The sequence below is a fragment of the Phaenicophaeus curvirostris genome, chromosome 9 (assembly GCF_032191515.1).
Source record: "Phaenicophaeus curvirostris isolate KB17595 chromosome 9, BPBGC_Pcur_1.0, whole genome shotgun sequence".
NCBI classification, from domain to species: Eukaryota; Metazoa; Chordata; class Aves; order Cuculiformes; family Cuculidae; genus Phaenicophaeus; species Phaenicophaeus curvirostris.
Window position 1 is genome coordinate 15,682,313 of NC_091400.1, and position 20,943 is coordinate 15,703,255.

At 42.1% G+C, this 20,943-nt stretch overlaps 1 protein-coding gene across 1 annotated transcript; it reads left to right on the forward strand.

The window, feature by feature from the left end:
- The first annotated feature begins 12,965 nt into the window (after positions 1 to 12,965).
- On the forward strand, positions 12,966 to 20,703 carry SLC35G1 (solute carrier family 35 member G1). The gene is made up of 3 exons (XM_069863811.1): positions 12,966 to 13,156; positions 18,112 to 18,292; positions 18,809 to 20,703. Exons 1-3 carry the CDS (start codon positions 13,000 to 13,002, stop codon positions 19,566 to 19,568), a joined length of 1,098 nt encoding a protein of 365 aa, XP_069719912.1. The 5' UTR covers positions 12,966 to 12,999; the 3' UTR covers positions 19,569 to 20,703.
- Positions 20,704 to 20,943: the final 240 nt, after the last annotated feature.

The following is a 20,943-nucleotide window of genomic DNA, read 5'->3' on the forward strand; positions in this document are numbered from 1 at the left end:
GTTATATGAGTCGTCCCACCACGTTTCCGTGATGGCAACAGCATCATAGGCTCCTTGCCCTACGACAGCTTCCAGCTCTTCCTTCTTATTCCCCATGCTGCATGCATTGGTGTAAATGCACTTCAGCTGAGCTGCCGAGCCTTCAGTCCTCTTAGAGGGAATAGAGTTCATTCCCAATTGCCTGGTAACTGGAGTAGCTAGCTCCAGAGTGCCCGTATCTCCCTTAGCACCCTCAGGTGTGTTCTCCCCCACTTTCTGTGTGGTGAGGTACTGGTGGTCCACACCAGCACACCCTCTCCGAATAACCATTGCCCCACATCCAGGCTTGTTCCTGTCTAGCCTGGGCTCAACCCCCTCCCCCTTCACATCTAGTTTAAAGCTCGATTTATGGGCTTAGCTAGGTTTTTAGCAAGGGCTTTAGTCCCCCTAGGAGACACACGTGTCCCATCCTTAGCAAGAAAGCCTGGGGGTGCGTGAGCCACCCCATGATCAAAGAAGCCAAAGCCCCTCTCCTCACACCAGGCTCCGAACCAGGCATTAATTGAATTCTTCTTCCTGACTTCCTGCTCCTCTCTATTTAGCCATGGGATGGAGCAGAATACTATTTGTGCCCCAGAGCCCTCCATCGTTTTCCCAATGGCCCTGAAGTCATTCTTGATGGTTTTGGTCTTTTTGTTTACTAGATCATCATTACCAGTTTGGACTACTATCAGAGGATAGTAGTCTGTCTCGAGGACCAGGGAAGGAAGTTTTCTAGCTACCTCCTTCACTGATGCCCCCAGTAAGCAGCAGACCTCTCTGTGGAGCGGGTACGGTCTGCAAATGGGTCCCTCCATTCCTTTAGTCCCCTACAACAATCACCCTCCTCTTCTTCTCAATGGAGGATGTTTTTATCTTTTTCTGAGGATGGTGCAGCCTAGGGAAGGATTCTAGGCTGTGGGAGCCTATGTTACTGTTATGTTATGTTACTGTAATTATGTTACTGTTCCAAATCTTCCATTCATCAAATCAATTTCTGAATTCTCAAAAGTTGTTCTCAACTCAGCCTTACTTTATGCTTCCTACTGAATCATTTCAATTGAAAAAGGACTTTCCGACCTGTTCTCACTTCCTGTTTGAAGGCCTGGATAGCGACAGCAGTATGTTAGCAAGTTGTCAACCTGCCCAGACGGTGATTATCCAAGAATGCTGAAAGCACTTCAGAATAAACAGGCTGATCTGCTAAGAATACAAAGTCTTTCATTAAAAGCCATTTATGTGCTAAAGAACTGGAAGTAACAAATATCTTCTCTATTTTTATAAAAAGTTCATGGGATAATCAGCAGTTTCAGACCAGTAACATCCGCATTTATAGTTGGTTGAATATCTGAAATGGTAATTGAAAATGGAAGTGCAAAATTTCAGGAGAAAGTAGGTAACTAAACAAACGGGACAGGCTGACTAGGGAAGTTCAGGGTCCAGATACGAAAAATACTATCTTTAGGAAAGAAGGGCTTGTAAGGTTTAAAATTAGCAGTAAAGAAAGGCAAGTTGACACTGTTGTGACAACTTAGCAAGACCATGATCTCAATACACAGCTACAGGAAAAAGCAAATAATGTTACAACATGTGGGGGGCAGCAGGGAGAACACACCACTACAGATTATGGCAAATCAAAGGTGTTGCCTTATTTGAGATACTGCGTGTAGTACTGATGTCACCATCTGAAAAAACACACTGCAGTCTGCTTAGAGACTCGGAGAAATGTGTTAAAACACATTGAAGGTGTCGAACCAGATGATACTTCAGCTAACAGCAAGCCATAACCCATATTTTCCCCTGCAAATTAAACTGTGGCATTCATGCAATTGGCAGTTGTTGAGATCAAGAACATGGCATACGGAAAACAGTCAAAAATGGAAAAAATACATAAGAATTGTATTTCTCTTCTTCTAGTACTTAAAATAATTTCTAATTATTAAGGAAGAGCAGATTCTTTGCGCTTCTGTCGGAAGCATGTGGCTGCAGCCATTTTAGACAAGAGGCCAGGCGAGCAGCATGATAATGAATGTGCTCCAGTGTGACACTTCCTTGAGACACACTGCTCAGAAATTAGCTTAACTTCGTCGCTGAGATTCGCAAAAAAATATATATAAGATGTACATATGAATTAGCTGTTCAGAAGCATTTAGAATTATGAGAATATGGACACTGAAAAACTCCAGAAGATACCAGCAACACATAGTTGCAGAGTGCCAACAATTAGGCAATTTTGGCAAATTATTTACAAGCGCTTGCAAATATAATTGCACAGTTACAACTGGCTTCAGCTATGTACATCCTGACAGACACAGACTCCCTTGGGAAGAACAGAACTCAGTTTTTTATAAACTTCTTATTAAGAGCTGAATATTAGAGCTGTAGAAATATTTGTTGCAAAGTACCTTGTGATTAACCAGGTAATGACATCATCCAGTGAGGGAGGAATTTCTAAAATACAAGAATGGATCATCATTTCTGGAAAAAAACAAATAAACAAAGAAATAAAAAAACCCAAATTTGACTATTTCCAAATAACTGTGAACTTTGAAAAACCTGTCCTGCTCCTTTTTGTCCTCCATGTAGTATAACAGAATGATACTGCCCATCCAGGAAAAACTCCAGTAAATATGTTGCTCCAGGGTGCAAAATAAAGGAAGAAAAAGAACAAAGCTGGAACAGAAACAATAGTTTAGGGTCAAGAAATCTGTTTGGTTTTGGAAAGTTTAATTGCACCTGTGGATGTCTAAATTTTCTGAGATATAGAACACTACTGAAAAGAGAACATCCTTTTAATGTTTACATTTGAAGGCATTACCTACTGGGATTATAAACTGCAAACACCAGTAAAAATCCACTGCTTTTAAATAATCCATATGCACTGGCATTAGTCCAGTCTTAAACCCTGTCTCTAACTTGTCCTTAGAATTATTTAAGATAACAATAACTGCTTCAAATTCAACTCACTTCCAGGCTGAGCCTAAGAAAAAGTAGACACTAGGAAAGGTCTGCCCTTCTCAACAGGGCTCTGGAGTCCATCAAACTGCAACAGCAGTATGATAATCATATTGCATTAGCTTAAACCAAATAGGAAATGAATGTTTGTTTCACACTTAGAACTCATTTCAGAATTTCTGTGAAGTTATTTTGAGAGCAGTAACAGTATCAACGGATCTAAGAATAAAAAAAAAAAGGAAGCTAATTACAACTGCTTATCAGAAATTCCTACTAGTGGGGTGGTTGTCTGAAAGTATGCATAAATGGAAGTAGGTAAAATTGCAAAACAATCAATTAATTCAAAGGCATGAACCATAAAGCATACCTGGCAAGACTATTACAAATAAACTCTGCTAAAGTGATATGACTGCATACAACCAGAGCTCTCTTAAAGCAGTAAATAGCGAAGTTCTGTTTCCCTGTCTGACAGGGACAGACATGAGGTCCCTTGTAGACCTCATGCCTGCACAAGACATGACAGCCCAGAAGCTGCCCTTGGAGGAAGGGAACAAGCTCTATGGGTGTCTCAACACCGACAACTTCCCTCAAGTACAGCCACAGACCAGACGCACTCCTCCCAGGGACCAGGACAACTCAGCAGGGCCTTGATGATGCCAGCTCTTGCATTTCAGAACGTTCCCAGTTTTGTTGGTATTTCAGAGGGAGCAATCAGCTTGCATGTGTCATCAAACCCAAGCTCACTTAGTGTCCTCTTGCAAGGGAGCCAGGAACAGATTGCAGAGATCAGCACACTCTGCAAAAGCTTGGTCAGCCCATTCCTGAGGGGCTGCCACACTGGCACTGTTAGCAGGATCAGAGCTAGCTGAGGTTACAGGGACATAAAAATAACCATTCGGAGTTAGACCAGGTTATGTGTGCTACGGCATCCTGCCTGCTTGGCCAGAAGCAGTGGTTATTAAAAAGCAGAGAAATACTGCACAATGATTTAACAGGATACCTTCTCAGCCTCCAACAAGGAGGGAGAAGAAACCATTCTTCCTGCCTTAAGGAAGTATTCCTGTGGACAGAAAAATGCCTAGAATATGTACATTCTGCATGCACGGCTACAGCAGAGTCTTTTTCTATAATAAGGAATGCTGTTCTGATTGCAACTCCTGGAGTAATGAAGGACTTCACTTAAAAAAAAAAAAACGAAATGAAAAAAAAAGACCCCACAACTTCCTTCCCTCTTAATTGGAGAGATATGGATTGGATAGGAGCACTGCTCAGTGGATCAGAAACTGTTTGGAAAGTCTTATCCAGAGGGTGGTGGTCAATGGTTCAATATCCCAATGGAGATCAGTGACAAGCGGTGTCCCTCTTGGGTCTGTGTTGGGACAAATACTGTTTAACATCTTCACCAGTGACATAGACAGTGGGATTGAGGGCAGTCTCAGCAAATTTGCAGACAACACCAAGTTGAGCAGTGCAGTTGACACACCTGAGGGATGGGATGCCATCCAGTGGGACCTGGACAAGCTGGAGAAGTTGGCCTGTGTGAACCTCATGAAGTTCAACGAGGCCAAGTGCAAGGTCCTACACCTGGGTCAGGACAACCCCTGGTATCAGTACAGGCTAGGAGATGAAGGGATTGAGAACAGCCCTGGAGAGAAGGATGTGGGGTGCTGATTGAGGAAAAGCTGGATATAAGCCAATAATATGCACTTACAGCCCAGAATGCCAACCATTTTCTGGGCTGCATCAAAAGAAGCATGGCCAGCAGGTCAACAGAGGTGATTCTTTCCCTGTGCTCCACTCTGGTGAGATTCCACCTGGAGTCCAGCACCCACCTCTGGAGCCCTCAGCACAGGAAAGACATGGACCTTTTGGAGTGGGCCCAGAGGAGGGCCACAAAAATTATCAGCGGGCTGGAACACCTCTCCTTGTGAGGAAAGGCTGAGAGAGTTAGGATTGTTCAGCATGAAGAAAAGAAGGCTCCAGAAGACCTGTTGCAGCCTTTCAATACGTAAAGGGGGCCTACAAGAATGGTGGGGACAAACATTTTAGCAGGGCCTGTTGTGATAGGACAAGGGGTAACGTTGAACTAAAAGAGAGTAGATTTAGACTAGATATTAGGAAGAAATGTTTTATGATGAGGGTGGTGAAGCACAGGTTGTCCAGAGAGGTGGTAGATGCCCCATCCCTAGAAACATTCAAGGTCAGGTTGGATTGCGCTCTGAGCAACCTGATCCAGTTGAACATGCCCCTGCTCATTGCAGGGGAAATGGACTGGATGGCCTTTAAAGGTTGCTTCCAACCCAACCTGTTTTATATCTGTGACTCTGACAAATTGAAAGAGTTTAAAAACTTGTGTTGCAAGGTTTTTCTCCCATAACTAAAAGAATTGTTGCATTTCAGATCATTCAGCTTTGAACATACTAGTATAAGCAAATTGAGAGGGGCAGACACAGCACTAGCATGTCAGAACAAGATAAGACAAGCACAGGCTGAATAATGTTTGTTTTATATATATCGTGTTTATATAAATACAGAACATGAATATATTTTATAGAAATAATATATCACTCATATAACTATAAATATAGGTATGTATGATACAGTCCCAGTGCACTAATACTAGTCCATCCCCTCTGACACGGTTATGTGCACTGGAGGTAATTTTTGTTCTGGGGAAAAGTAGAAGTCAAGGAAGAATAATATCCATCAAGTAAGGCATGTAAATGAGTCCTTAATAATTCATAGGAGCTGCAAGAAAGGGTTTCCCCTTTCCTGCCCCGCAGAGCAGCCCCAGGCAGATAGCTTACAGAATAGCAATCATACTGTGTAAATGCCAAGAAATGCAGCTGATTGAAATAGTTCCTTCCCCTCCATGAAGATAAACCATACATTGTCGTTCCTGCTGCTGAAAAAAATCAGCTAAGGTGACAGTGAAAAAAATATAATTGAACAAATTATCTTAACAGCCACAGATGCCATTATTGAACAGAACAAAAAAAGCAACAATGATCAGTGGCAACTGTGAGTAATTTCCAGTTTCCTCCACTCCTCCTTGGGAGCTCTTACACTCAATGGCACTCAAACTGTACTTCTACTATCTGATTTTTGTACTGTACTGCCTGCCAGAAAAGAAATCTCTTGAAAATCATTATGAACTTTACAGTTACATATTTTTATTTTATTTCTCTTTCTATTCTTTCCACAGTGCTGACTGCTCTGAAGAAGGAAGAAAATAATTGCACTCGTCCACTACTAATTCTCTCAGTAATTCAGAAGGAGCATGTATCTAATGATTACTTTCTTTCCAAGCATGTCCCAGAATGATAATTGATACCTGCTGACTACTCCTGTTTTCTCTAGCTATAGTTCAGAGAATATCTGCCCTTCCCTCTTCCTAGACCTTTGGCTTTGCAGCGCATTAGTCAAGTTTATATAGTAATCTGCTCTGTGGAAATGGTAATTTGCACTAAATAACAGGTTTGGTTTTAGGCAATCTCCAAGAACTCCTCCAAAGAAGAGGTGGAAAAAAACAAGTAAAGTTATCAAGATTGCCAAACATATTTTTTTTTGAAAGATCCAGAAATTAGGATGGATTTGGGAAATAATTTTAAATGAAAAAGATGTTGGGGACTAAAAATTTTGAAACATTAAATATAAATATTTCCAAAATAAACCATTTTATTTTGGAATTATCTACATTTAACTAACTTCCAGGAGGAGATGCTTACCAGGAGAAGCACCTGCCCAGGGCAATGCATACATAAATGCAAAAATACTCGTTTGTTCTCTTCTATACATCAAATGCCATCAATGTTTGCTGTTTTCTTCTGTATTCCTTGTTCATTTTCTCTTACTTCCTTTTTGTTCACTGTACATTTCTGCATGCACTGGATGATCTTACTCTTTATGTGTAAAGAGTTATTCAAAGGGAACAGAGCTCTAGCTAGTTTTACAGCTAATGTCATAATGTTCTGCATTCCTAGCAATAGTACTGACACATCAGATCACCAAGTACAGTGAGGAAAAGGGAACACGCCAAGGTTGCAAGCTTTTCACTTCTTAAAAGGCCCCAATAAACAACTGAGAAAGGAATTAAGAGAGTTAACATGTTACAGTGAATCCACATTACTCTAGTATAAAAATAAACAAAAAATTTATATACACTCTCCTGGAAAATTTTTACATATAGTGAGGACTCAGATATCTTCAACCAACAAAATGAAAGAATATGCCTGAAAAAATGCCACCCACTCTTCTTTTGACAGAAAGGTTTTTTTCCAAATATAGGCTTTCGCATTGGTGAAATGTGTATTCACCTGAGATACACCTGACATAGGGGTACACAGGGTGTGTAAATACACATTTACTGATAGAAACTCTGCCCATTGACATTAACTCATAAAGTTTCACTTTTTTAGCACAGGATACTTGTTACATGGTAAACAACAATCTGTAGATTTTCTCTGCAGTAAGACGGCAAGTGCTGCTGTTCCCTTGGAGTACTGGGGCAAATACCCCAATGCCACTGCAACAGTGCTTTACAGAACTTACAATGGCTTGGCCTGTGGCAAATACATTTATGATGAACAAAACCAGTACTACCATTAACTTTCTTGACTACCAGTGAGCTACTGAAGTTCACTCTATTGGTTCGCTTAGATGTTTGTATTCTTCAGTGGGCACAAAATGACAGAGAAATAAAAAGAAAGAATCTGACAGCCATTTTATTAAGAGATTAAAATAAAAGATTTTTACTTTTTTATTTTTTGTCCAAGATATATCTGATTAACAGCTTTTCCTATATGCTTAGGGGGAACAAAAAACCAAGACACAATATTTTTAATTTAAGGATGACCATGTATATTTGCATAAATTCTTCAGAGGTCTATATGAAAAACAGGAAAGAAAACACTAAGCTTACAGAGCTCAGTGTGCACAGAAAATTATTTTTAATTTATCCTCCCATGAATACTAGCTACAGAGACTTGATTGCTTAGCAAGCAGTGTAGTTAAGCCATCTGAGGATAGAGGCAATGCTGCATGACCTTTATGTGACCAAAATCATCTCAGGAGCGTATGTTTGATACTGGATTGAAAGCACACCAACAAGTATAGATACAGAATTTGAATGTTGTTCTGCTTATCCACTATTTTTCAATTCTTCGCAAGTAAAAAAAATAATCTTTCATTCTGAAAACCACAGATTTTTTTGTTACATATACTACTAAATGCTATCTAAATGTACTTGTCTCAATACTTTCAGTCTCCTGAACAGTAATTGCTAATAGCACAAACTGAAAAAGGCAGTTAAAAAGAGCCACAGGCTCTCTCCATTATATTGACCATAATTGCAGGATTCCCTATTATTGCAATGTGATAGCCTATCTCCTGCTATTATAGCCCTATTCAGTACAACCACCAACTCTGGAGGAAGAAAACTAATACTCTGAACACACTCTTTGATGCAAGTTTAAATGTTTGTACAACAGTCATGTATATACATGTGGAAGCAATTTGTGGTGATGACAAAACTAAGTATCATTCACTGTCCCACCCTGACATGGAAGCTGAAAAGTATGGGTCTCTTCTAGCACGTAATAAAGACATAAAAACCATGAAGACATGCACTGGAATTCTGATGGAGCAGCGGCAGCTCAAATGGACGACAACTTCACTGGGCTGTGAGACTACAAGGGCTCATTCATTTTAAACTTTTTTTTTACTGTGAGGGTGGTTGAACACCGTAGGATGTTGCACAGGGAGGTGGTCCAGTCTCTACCCTTGGAGACATTCAAAATCTCAGGAGACACAGTCCTGAACTCTAGCTGACCCTGCGTTGAGCAGAGGGGGTTGGACTAGACAGCCTTCCAAGGCACCAGATGTGCATATCAACCTCAGCTTTGTGATTCCCAAATCATTCTGGGTTGACGAGAAGTTTGAATGAATGACCGGGACAATGAAACTCCTTGGTGCTGCAATAACCATCTATTTTATGGCATTCAGGTGCAGAAGTAAACGGTTATTACAATGCATTTAAGAATTGGATCCATTTCAGAAGCTGATAATGTAATTCTTATCTATTTTTTCTTCAACAAATGCAAGTTTATTATTTATTGTGCTATTCCTTTGAGCTAGGGTATATTAGTTCTAATGAATTTCTTGCTTCACAACTTAAATCCCAAATTAAGCTCTTAAAAGTGGTTTTCCAGAATTAGCATTTCTACAGAATAAAAGCCATCAATATGAATTGCTGATTCGATTTAAATCTTCCACTATAATATTTTTATAGCTTAAGCAGTATATAGCTGTGCTGGCACAGCTATGATAAGATCCAACTGGGTTAAGTGTCACCAGGGTGTTCCACGTGCAGTACCCAGGATTCTAGCCCTGCCGTCTTCTCTGCCAGTGCCCTGTGCCCTGGAGAGCCCTTAGTACTGCCCTTAGGTGAGGCAGGAAGGGCTGGTTCGGTTCCGGGGCTCCCGGGGTTTATATTATTTAGTTCTCAAACCTCCAAGAGGCAGTGGTGTTTTGAAAAGCTTATTAGGATATCTCAGTGGTGGATAAAAGAAACTATGCGGTAGTGGATACAGTTTTTATAATCTCATAGAAAACTCCCACGGTTCTCCATGAAACTCACATAACTGATTTGTCATCTGTGCCTATCAGAGTTTCTGAAAAGCCACTCTGAGGAATCAGAGACAGCACTTGCAGGCAGGGAGATGGAAACTGAACACCAAAGGATCTCTCATCATGCAAGCAGATACAGACCAGTGACTCATTGCAGAACTTTACTTAGTACCCGTCAGGTCTATATCTCAGCCTGCGATGAAGCAGTGGCTTGTTCTTGGCATTTACAATGACAAAAACTGTCATCCTAAATTCTGGATGAAGATGAGAATATTGCTTCTCTGAAAAGAGTAACCCAAGGAAACTCTCTGTGTGGACACTGGTGGCTACTCAGGAGAATGTGGCTCCTTCTCTGCACTTATGATAGTATGGAAACATGATAAATGCCATTCTAGCTGGTGCTGCAGTTTAATTTTCAATGGTCAAATTGCCCAAGTTCACTAAAACTTTTTGTTACAGGCTTCGCACTCAGGGAAGATGCTGCCAAAGGTCTTTACTGCTCTACTGTTGGTTGCAAGTTGGCAATGTGCTGGAGAAGGAACAGCTAGTTCTAAGCACAGTATTACACAGACGAGGCTTAATCTGTATTTGAAAGGGCTGCATTAAGCATTGACCTGTCACATTTTTGTAGCTACTTAATTTTCCAACCCAGGGCAGCAAGACTGCAAATTACATTTGCCTACTGGTCAGTTTTGGCAGCTGCAACCACCCCGTCATTTTGGAAGTGCTTGCCTTGGAGAAAAGAGCTGTACTTCACATGCAGAGCTTGGGAACTCTCGAGCTGTGAACAAGCCTGGTAGTTTGACCGGGAGCAAAGAGAACACTGTATGTATCTTGTTGTAAACAAACACTGCCCTTAGAGGTTCCCTTTCAAAACCAGACATGGGGTGGGAGTGCAGGGTGTTGTTGCAGAGTGTCTGAAACTCTACACAGCATAATATTTGGCATTGTGGCACTTAAATATTTTACTTTGGGTCTCATAGTGGCTGTATTATAGAATAAAAATATAATTGCATGTTTTATCAAAGTTAATAAACAAATCACCAGAAATCGTAAGAGCTTGCTAAATTTTGTTCTATATCTGCACTATGGACTAAGTGTTTGGGCTCTGTTTTTTTCCACTGAAGACTCAAGTTAGCCAGCAGCTTTTTCTCTTGCTGGCTACGGAGATAACTCACTTAGCGACTGCAGAGACAGGCCGTTTTGTGGTTGTGTAGGTTCTGCAAGCCTGCTTCATGCCTGCTGGCCAGGGGACATGCCAGGTCTTCCTCCCAGAGAATTTGTGGACTGGCCCCCAGAGCAGCTGCTGAGGGGCAGAATTTCCTCTGTTGTCTTTCACCAAAACTTCTCTGGTAAGGACAATGCTAACTTTGTGACGGCAATTCATGAAGCAGTGACCTGCAAAAGCTGCCTTGGAGTACAGAGAAGTGTAAGTTTCTTGAGAAAGCAGTGGCTGCTCAGTGTATTTGCACCTCCCTCTCTCTATTAAACCAAATGCTGAGGGATGGGGAAGCACAGTGGGCAAAAGTAACTTCCTAATTAAGAGTATCTGTCTGGGAAATTTTGCTGGGTTGACTCTCCCCTTTGTTGGACACACAGCTGCCATCACATCTCCACAGAGGAAAGACTTAGTAAAGCTTTCAATACAGGCTTTGTAGAGGACTATGCTGATAGAAGCTGTAATGAAAGTAATTTCTATCTAGTCTTGGTTTATAGCAAGAAGAGTTCAGATAATGCAAATCTTCAGAAAGCATCCTGATTTCAACACAAACTTTTAAACTGATTTATTCTCTCTTTTAAAATGATTGATATAACACATGGTTTTTAGTAAAGAATAATTTGTGAAATAATTCTAGTCACATTAATCAAATGCTAGCACCAAGATAAAATGAAATACTTAAAGGCTCTGCTGGATTACCATGGACTATAAAATGTGCTAAATCAGGGTCAAAGAAAGCTTGAAATAGCTTTTATGAGGTAGCTTGAGGGGAACTTTTAAATAGTTTGTGTGAAATAGCTTGTGTTTACCATTTAGTACTCTTTTTTTCTGAAGCTATAGACTATATTTGCTGTTGTTAAAAATAAATAAACACTGATTAATTTCTGTAGTTAAAAAATTAGTGTGAACATAAATCTCTTCTTTGAATAGAAACTCCTCCATGTTTTAATTATTGATAACAGCTCAGCTTGCTCAAAAGGGAAGAATTTTTGCATTTGAAATTTATTCTCCTTCTTTTCCTCTGTACTCTTTGATGGGTAAGGAAAAGGAGCCGCTGATTCCCCCACCGAAAGACACCAGCAGCATCTGGATTTTTTTAAGGGAAACACACCACGAGGAGGCGTTTCGAAGATTTTTGTGCCCTGCTAGCAATCTGTAAGGATTTTCACGTATTTAAACCAGTGCAGAGATGGGACCAGCAGGACGTGAGACTCACACATGGAATAAGGAGAAGCTGTAATAGTGGCCAAGAAGGCCAATGGCATCTTGGCTTGTATCAGAAATGGCGTGACCAGCAGGTCCAGGGAGGTTATTCTGCCTCTGTACTCCGCACTGGTGAGACCGCTCCTCGAATCCTGTGTTCAGTTCTGGGCCCCTCACCACAGGAAGGATGTTGAGGCTCTGGAGCGAGTCCAGAGAAGAGCAACAAAGCTGGTGAAAGGGCTGGAGAACAGGCCTTATGATGAGCGGCTGAGAGAGCTGGGGTTGTTTCGCCTGGAGAAGAGGAGGCTGAGGGGAGACCTCATTGCTCTCTACAAGTACCTGAAAGGAGGTTGTGCAGAGTAGGGTGCTGGCCTCTTCTCCCAAGTGACAGGGGACAGGACAAGAGGGAATGGCCTCAAGCAGCATCGGGGAGGCTCAGGCTTCATATCAGGATAAAGTTTTTCACTGAAAGGGTCACTGGGCACTGGAACAGGCTGCCCAGGGAGGTGGTTGAGTCACCTTCCCTGGAGGTGTTTAATGAACGGGTGGATGAGGTGCTGAGGGTCATGGTTTAGTGATTGATGGGAATGGTTAGACTCGATGATCCAGTGGGTCTTTTGCAAACTAGTGACTCTGTGATTCTGTGAAAAGCTCAATTATCCCGGAGCAGACCCTTCTCACTCTCGCGGACAGTACAAGACACACTGCTTTCTTTCAGGCGCTCAGATGACGCCGCGACGCCCCTAAATATAACTTCCACTCCCCGTTTTCCCGTTTCCCTCAGCGGGCGCGGGCCGAGAGCGGGCTCAGAGCTCCCCCTCCCGAGGCACCTTCGGCCCGCTCCGCTCGACGGCGGGAGGTGCCCGGCGGGGCCGCGACCCGGGGCGCGGGGCGGGGGGGGGGGGCGGTGGCACCGCATGCGCACCAGGGCAGGTGCCCGCCGGCTCGGGAGCGGCCGGTAGCATCGCGGAGCCCTCATGGTGCTGTGCCAGGGCGGCGAGGCCGCCGCCGTCCCGGCCTTGGAGGAGCCGGAGGCGCCGCTGCGGGGAGAGGATGGTGCGGGAGCGGGGCAGCCGCCGGACGCCGACGAGCCCCGCGCTCGGGGCTCCCGCTCGGGCTGCTGCGGGGCGCCCGGTGAGGAGCGCTCGGGGTGACAGCGCCGGCGGGGCGGGGCGAGCGGGGCGGTACCGGGGGAGCCTGTGCCGGCCACGCTGCCTGCGGGGCGAGAGGAACCCGGGAGGCGCCGGGGGTTGCGGGGCAAGAGGAACCCAGCAACCCCCCGGGGCTGCGGGGCGAGAGGAACCCGGGATCTCCTGGGGCTGCGGGACGAGTGTCCCCCGGGAGGCACCGGGGCTGCGGGGCGAGAGGATCCTGGGAGGCACCGGGGCTGCGGGGCGAGAGGAACCCCGGAGGCGCCGGGGCAGCGGGGCGAGCCCTCCTCAGCGTTGAGAGCCCCGAAGCGGAGCCGGGGTGGTCACGCCGCCTCCTGCTAGCGCGTCCGGCCTCGCCCACCTCCCGCCCCCGCGTTACCGGAGCAGCCGGTAACGCTGTGCCTGGTGCCGGGAGGGCTGAGGCTCCGGTTTCCATCGGGAAACGCAGCCGCCGCTGCCCAACACCCCGCAGCTCGGGTAAATCCAGGTGCCCTCCAGCACCGTGAACTAGGGCGTTGCGAATGTGCCGGGAAGGGGCGCGCGTGCCGCCCGACAGTCCCTGTCCCAGCAGCTGTGACTCCCCGGGTAGTTCTTGTCTCCTTCAGCGTGAGCCTGCTCCTTTTTTTTAATCTTAATCTATTCGCGTTTTGGTCATTTTGAACCCTTAAAGCCACAAACTTACTGCAAAACACTTGATAGTTTTCTGTCAGTTTAATGTGGCTTTTTAAAGCATAAATGCCACCTTAAAATAACTTTTGAAGTTGTTATTTGAAGAACTTTAGCATGTGTAACTGCACTGAAAATTTTCTAATTAAATGTGGACTATAATTGACTTTCCAGCAGAAAGCGGATAAAACGGCAGTCTTTGTTAGCAAGCGAGCTCTGGAGACGCCAACAGATTTAGCAGACTTCACTGGTGAAATTCACATTAGTATCACTTCAGAGGCAAAGCTTTGGGGAAAAAAAACCCAGTACTTAGAAACTTACATTTATTCACAAAAAAAAAAAAAAGTAGTCTGTCTAGCAAAATGTTGATTGAGTCAATGGCTGAACTTTATGAATCATGCCTAGACCTTGTCTGCATGATGATGGTTAGTTCACACGCAGGCTGTTGCATTTCAGGCACTTTCCTGAAGTCTGTGAGAGAACAGTTCTGCTTCTTATGGTGAGAAGAGCTAGTCACCCTCTTCTAACATTCCTGAAAGTCTTGGGGAATCATCTTTTCACCAACCACCTTCCCTATAGCCAGTACTCTCCTCCCTCTGCTACTCTTCTCAAGATGCATGGATATGAGAAGTGTCATTTTCTTCACTGTACACATTTTGCAAGTATCAAACCTGCAAGAAGTCATGGCCTTGATATGGAGATATGGATTTGATGGGTGTACTGTTCAGTGAATAAGGAGTTGTTTGGATGGTCATATTCAGAGAGTAGTGATCAATGGCTTGATGTGAATGGAGATTCATGACAAGTGGTGTCCTTCAGGGGTCTGTACTGAGGCCAATGCTGTTTAATATTTTCATTGATGATACAGACAGTGGGATCAAGTGCACTCTCAGTAAGTTTGCAGATGACACCAAGCTGAGTGATGTAATTGTCACACCAGAAGGACAGGAGTTCATCCAGAGGGACCTGGACAAGCTGGAGAAGTGGGCCTGTGTGAACCTCATGAGGTTCAACAAGGCCAAGTGCAAGGTCCTACACCTGGGTTGGGGCAATCCACGGTTTCAGTCCAGGCTAGGGGACGACATGATTGCGGAGAAGGACTTGGGGTGCTGATTCATGAGAAGACTGACATGAGCCGGCAATGTGTGCTTGCAGCCTAGAAGGCAACCGTATCCTGGGCCACTTCAAAAGAAGTGTGGCCAGCAGATTTACGGAGGCGATTCTTTCCCTGTGCTCTGCTCTGGTGAGATTTCACCTGGAGTCTTGCACCCAGCTCTGAAGCCCTCAGGACAGGAAAGACATGGACCTGTTGGAGTGGGTTCAGAGGAGGGCCATGAAGGTGATTAGAGGGTTTGGAGCACCTCTGCTCTGAGGACAGGCTGAGAGAGTTGGAAAAAGAGTTCAGTCTGGAAAAGAGAAGGCTCAGAGGAGGCCTTATAGCAGCACCTGAAGGGGGCGTACGAGAAAACTGAGGAGGAACTTTTTCCAAGAGCATATAGTGGTAGAATAAGGGGGAATGGCTTGAGATTGGAAGGGGGAAGGTTTAGATTAGACATTAGGAAGAATTTCTTCACTATGAGAGTGCTGAGGCCCTGGCACAGGTTGCCCAGGGAAGCTGTGGCTGCCCCATCCCTGGAGGTGTTCAGGGCCAGGTTGGATGGAGCCTTGGGCAGCCTGAGCTAGTGGGGAGGTGCTCATGTCCGTGGCAGGGGGGTTGGAGCTGAATTATCCTTAAGGTCCTTTCCAACCCAAACCATTCTATGACTGAAATGAAAATAAAAACAATTTACACAGAAAATGGTGTGCATTAAGAGGAATTTAAACAGGACTTAAAACAGCAGTGAAAGATTGTTTGAAAACAATCCCAGATCTGAAGCCACTTAGAAAAGAGGACTTGGGTACTACTCTTTTTTGTATTATTTTTTTTTTCAGGCTCCTACACTTTTCCTAAAAAGCATGAGTGCTTGAGTATTTTGATGGCATTGGGCTAGTGCTTGGAGGGTTAATATTTTGTAAGGTGGGAATGCTGTCTTAACCTAATTCTACAGAGAAAGTATTTTGAAATAAGTACTCTTCAGACCCACAGTTCTTGGTTTTGGTGGAAGAACTTGCACCGTTTTATTTTTAAAAGGAAATAAAATACTTTCTCATTGCAATAAGTATATGCTTTGGCAATATGAGATGTTGATGGTTTAAATTCTAGTATTACAAGGCTCTTTGTGATAGGCTTGGTATATTGGGTGGCTTACAAAAATGAGTTCCTTCTACTTTTTCTTTGTTCCTTCAAATCCAAAGCTTAGTTCTGGTTATAAGATCCTTTCAGCCTGCTTTACTTTAATTTGATTGCTTTTCCATTTCAACACTTCCATTATTTAGATTGACTTTGTTCTGTCATAATCAGACAAGCTATCATGCCTGGAAAAAAGTTAATAGTTCTGTTTGTGCTGCGTTCATCCATAAGCCAGGCTGGGTTTGGATTTCCCATGTCAGTTACAGGCCAGTCTGATTCCTCTTGCTTTAATATCAAGAGACATTGTTGATTTTGTAGTTCTGATGTGTGACTGTGTGGATTAGGACATTATGTAGTTCATTAAGGTTTTTCAGATCTGCTCTATTTCATAGTTGGTAGATGTCTCAATCTAGTGTGTGTTTTGTGGTAGTTTTTATAGTCACTTTCTTGTAAGAGGCTGTTGTTAAATAGATATATTTCTAGTGGAAACTGTAGTTCATTTGCAGCTGTAGTGTGGCTGCATTTCTTCAAAAGCAGGCCTTCTGCCTACTTTAAATTCCGTTTGCAGTTGTGATGCCTGGGTCTCTAGAGCTGTTAAAGCCAGACCCAGTGCTTTACTCACTGTATCAGCCTACAGGCTCAGTTCTTGGGTAGTAAGAAGCAGTTTCTCAGCCTTGAGTGCGGATCTCAAGGAGGATCAAAACAGTTTGTGACAAGTTTTGTTGGTTTTAAAGAAACTCATGCACCCAAACCAAAACAAAATAACTCCCTCAAAACCATATTTAGTTGCTAAGCAACTCACATCTGTGCCCTGCTTATTATATTTTAGAGGATCCGTAAGGCTTGCAGGCTCCCACGCTAATGTGAGATGAGGCACCCTTTTATCAAAACATTGCCTGAGGGACATGGAGTTATCACTCTTCTCTTTAGAGGGCGTTGTGGAAGAAAAGGTAGCGCCTAATGTTTTATGCAGACAGAAAGGAGATAGAGATGGATTCTTTTTTCCACGGTGCTCGCCTCTAGGTTCAGTGGAAAGACTGTTCCTCTTGTGCAGCAGAGCAATAACAAAAAAAAATGGTTTCTTTGGAGGTGATGTTGAGGTCAGCAGCAGTTCAACCTCTCTGTTTTCCTTCTTTCTGTTTTTTAATAGTTGAGGGTGGAGATGATGAATGAAGTGAGGAAGAGCAAGTCTGTGAAGACAGGTGGAGGCAATGGGAAAGCTTGAATAGAAACCGTTAGACTTGGGAAACTACTTCAGGAAGGCAGACTCTGATAAATAAGCATAAACTAAGATGAAACAGAAGTCTTCATGGAACTATAATAGATATCAGTACTTTAAGCAAGCTATGTTTTAAAGTCAGTCACTTAAATTTCTTCTGCTTAAAAATGTATATTTGATGTTTATTTGAAGAAAATACTTTGATTCTTACAGCAAGATAAAAATATTTTATAAAACTCCTCTAGACCTAGGTTAAACTTAGGGTGACTTAGCTGCAATATAAGCATGAGTTATAACAAAAGTGAGTTTCTGTACACAATTTTTATGTGCATGTGTGTTTGTGAGAAACGAAATTAAATTATTGCTTAGGAGCCTGAATTAACTTACTCGGTAATAAGATAGTTCCCAAATAATAAGTTTCAGTTTTTCAGAATGTGACCACAGACCATTTATTTATTGGTCCTTGGGTGCTGGTCAGAATCATAAAACGTCCTGTAGTGAATTGCCCAAACTAGTCTGATGCCTCTAAAAAGTAAAACCTACTAACTTTTGTGGGACGGTGAGAAGTTTTGTAATCTAAGGTGTTAAAGTTCATATCCTACCTCCTGTTTTAAGAAAAAAAAAAGAGAGCCATAGTGGTCAGTGAAATATACTTTCAAGATAGGTCTGGTAAATATGGGTAGTATTTGCATTTGTTTCTTTTCTTTCCCTGGCCTCTGCTGCAAGAAGAGCTGCAAATGTATGGAGCACTGCAGTATTTATTGCTGCTTGACTTGAGAAATCTTCTAGTAGATGATTATTAACTGGAGTTTATCTGTTGCAGGAACAAAGAAGAAAACTGCCTGTCCAGGACTTGGTCTGTTTTATACTGTACTGTCTGCCTTCCTTTTCTCAGTGGCCTCTTTATTTCTTAAAAAAATAGAAGATGTACATTCAGTTCAAGTGAGTGCATTTCGATGTGTTTTCCAAATGGCATTCGTTCTTCCTGGTTTAATATACTACAAGTAAGTAGCAAGTGTTTAAATTTGAAGTTATTTCTTAAAAGTACACCTAGAATTGTCACTCACTTAAATCAGATTGCAGTGTTATTTTAATTCAGACTTCAGTTGCTTAAGTGCGTAGTTTTAGATTAGTTGATAGTTTCTTAATTCAGAACACTGAAAAATTTTGACTCCCTGAATTGTAGAGGTTTCTACAGGTATTGTATCAAATGTGTTGTTCTTCCATGAAGTGCTGTTCTTAACAAGTGGAAGGTAATTTGTAGATACTCTTGGGTTATTTTGCAAGCAAAAAAATTATAGCTAGAAGAACAGGTTTTGGACTCTGAATGTGATTGGAGTGGTGATGGGAATGAATTGGTCTGTAATAAGACCATTAAAGTAGTTTGTTATTTGAGACAAGTTGCTTGTTGAGAAGGGTGTGTATAATCTAGAGGGATGTGTACATTTAAATGTATTTGGATGTTGGTCATGAAATAAGCAAGTCAGTGACATTAATGTGATATTTCTGTTTTTTTTCAGAACAGGGTTTTTGGGACCAAAAGGTAAAAGGATTTTTCTTTTCTTCCGAGGACTCCTTGGCTCTAGCGCAATGATTCTTCTCTACTATGCTTTCCAAGTCATGCCACTGGCTGATGCCACTGTTATAACTTTTAGCAGTCCTGTTTTTACATCATTGCTGGCATGGATCTTTCTCAAAGAAAAATACAGTGTTTGGGATTTTGTGTTTACCCTTTTCGCAATCACTGGAGTGATTCTTATCGCCAGACCACCATTTCTGTTTGGGTCACATGTTTCAGGGATCGAAGGAAGTTACACAGATCACCTTAAAGGAACTATAGCGGCAATTACAAGCACAGTCTCTGCAGCTTTGACTTTTGTTATATTAAGGAAGGTGGGAAAATCTGTGCATTATTTTTTGTCAATTTGGTATTATGCAGTCATTGGTTTAATTGGATGTGCTGTAGCCTTGTTTGTTATGAACGAATGGCGTTTGCCTTACTGTGGTAAAGATAGGGTTCTTCTAATACTGATAGGCTTGTTAGGGTTAGGGGGTCAGATATTCCTCACAAAAGCATTACAGATAGAGAAAGCTGGGCCTGTAGCCATAATGAAAACAATGGATGTGGTATTTGCTTTTATTTTACAAATTATTTTTCTCAATCATTTACCAACTTGGTGGACTGTGGGTGGTGCCCTTTGTGTGGTAGCTAGTAGTTCTGGAACTGCCATTCGTAAGTGGCGACAAAGCTTGAAAAAGGCTAAACAAAATGAAATCTAACAGTACGGACACTAATTCATTACATAAACAAGCAATCTTGAAATATATATATAAAATATTTAATTTTATTTATTTTAAATCTCATTTGCCAAATCATAGTAGCGAGTTATATGAAACAAAATGAATTGATTTTTTGAAAAAAACAAAATTGAAAGTGTTTTAACAAGTGATTAGGTATATGCTTTCCTTTCTCATATTTAGGCATGCAGATATGAGAAGTAGGAAGATATTTAGAAGTTGCTTGCTTCATGTCAAAAGCAGACAATAGTTTTGGGATTTTCCTAAAACTCCCGATTCTTCACTTCTTAGATCCTTTCTCTATTCTTCTAAGCAGTGGAAATCAGTCTACCAGGCTTATTTAATGCTATTCTTTGCTTGATTGCCAGAGGGACTGCAGTATGAAAGAGTTAGAAGGGAATGAAAAGTTATAATCCATGAACATCCAACTTTTATACAACACGTAAAAGCTTATGTATTTGGAAGCTATTTTCTCCCCTACAAAACAGATGCCAAATGGGGATTTATTTTTAAGTGGAATTCTAAAAGAACAAAGGATGTTTCATCTTTCTGAGTAATATCAGGAGAAAATTAACATGAAAATTATGTCTGCTTTGCTTTCTTTTAATTTTTTTTTAAATGTTTGCACTTGCTTCACAGACAGAATGAAACAACTGTATCCCCTTTTTTTAATGTGACTTTCTCTATAAACGTATCTTTAGTTGCTGCAGTCTCAGTAATGAGAGACAACAGTTAATAGTATACCACTTGTAAATCAGCCATTTCTTGTGGTATGGAATGCTATGCTGTAGCTGCACTTTTCCTTATTCTATGCAAAAAAATATATTTTTTTAGGTATTTAATATAGATTATTTTAAATGCTGCTTATGACCCTTATTTTGTACAAAAGTTCTTTAAGAGACTAGGTTTAAGTCTTTTTGGCCTTCATACAGTTAAGCAAATGCTTTACAGTAAATCTGTTTCCTACGAATTTACAAGAGTGCAGAGTAATTGCAGTCCCACAGAAAAGGCAGGTTGGCCAAGGTCATGGCAGAGATTCTACAGAATGGGTTTGAGGAGAGCTTGGTGAGAGCTGTGCACACACAACTTATGACCTGGAGGCATCCACACTACATCAGGCAGCGTTAGTGGGCAGCTTCAGCCCCGTTTCTTAGGCTGGCTTTTTAAAACCTGCACTTAGTCACTTCTCTTACACATCACATCACTTTCATAGACTTTATCTTGACAGTGATACTAGGTGTTCTTCAGGTTTGAGGGGGAATATAGCTTTAGCATCAGGCAAGGAATTGTTGCAAATGGAGTCTTATGTACTTTAGGCTCTTGTCTTAGTAATGCTTAAAGAAAATTTTAGCTTGGA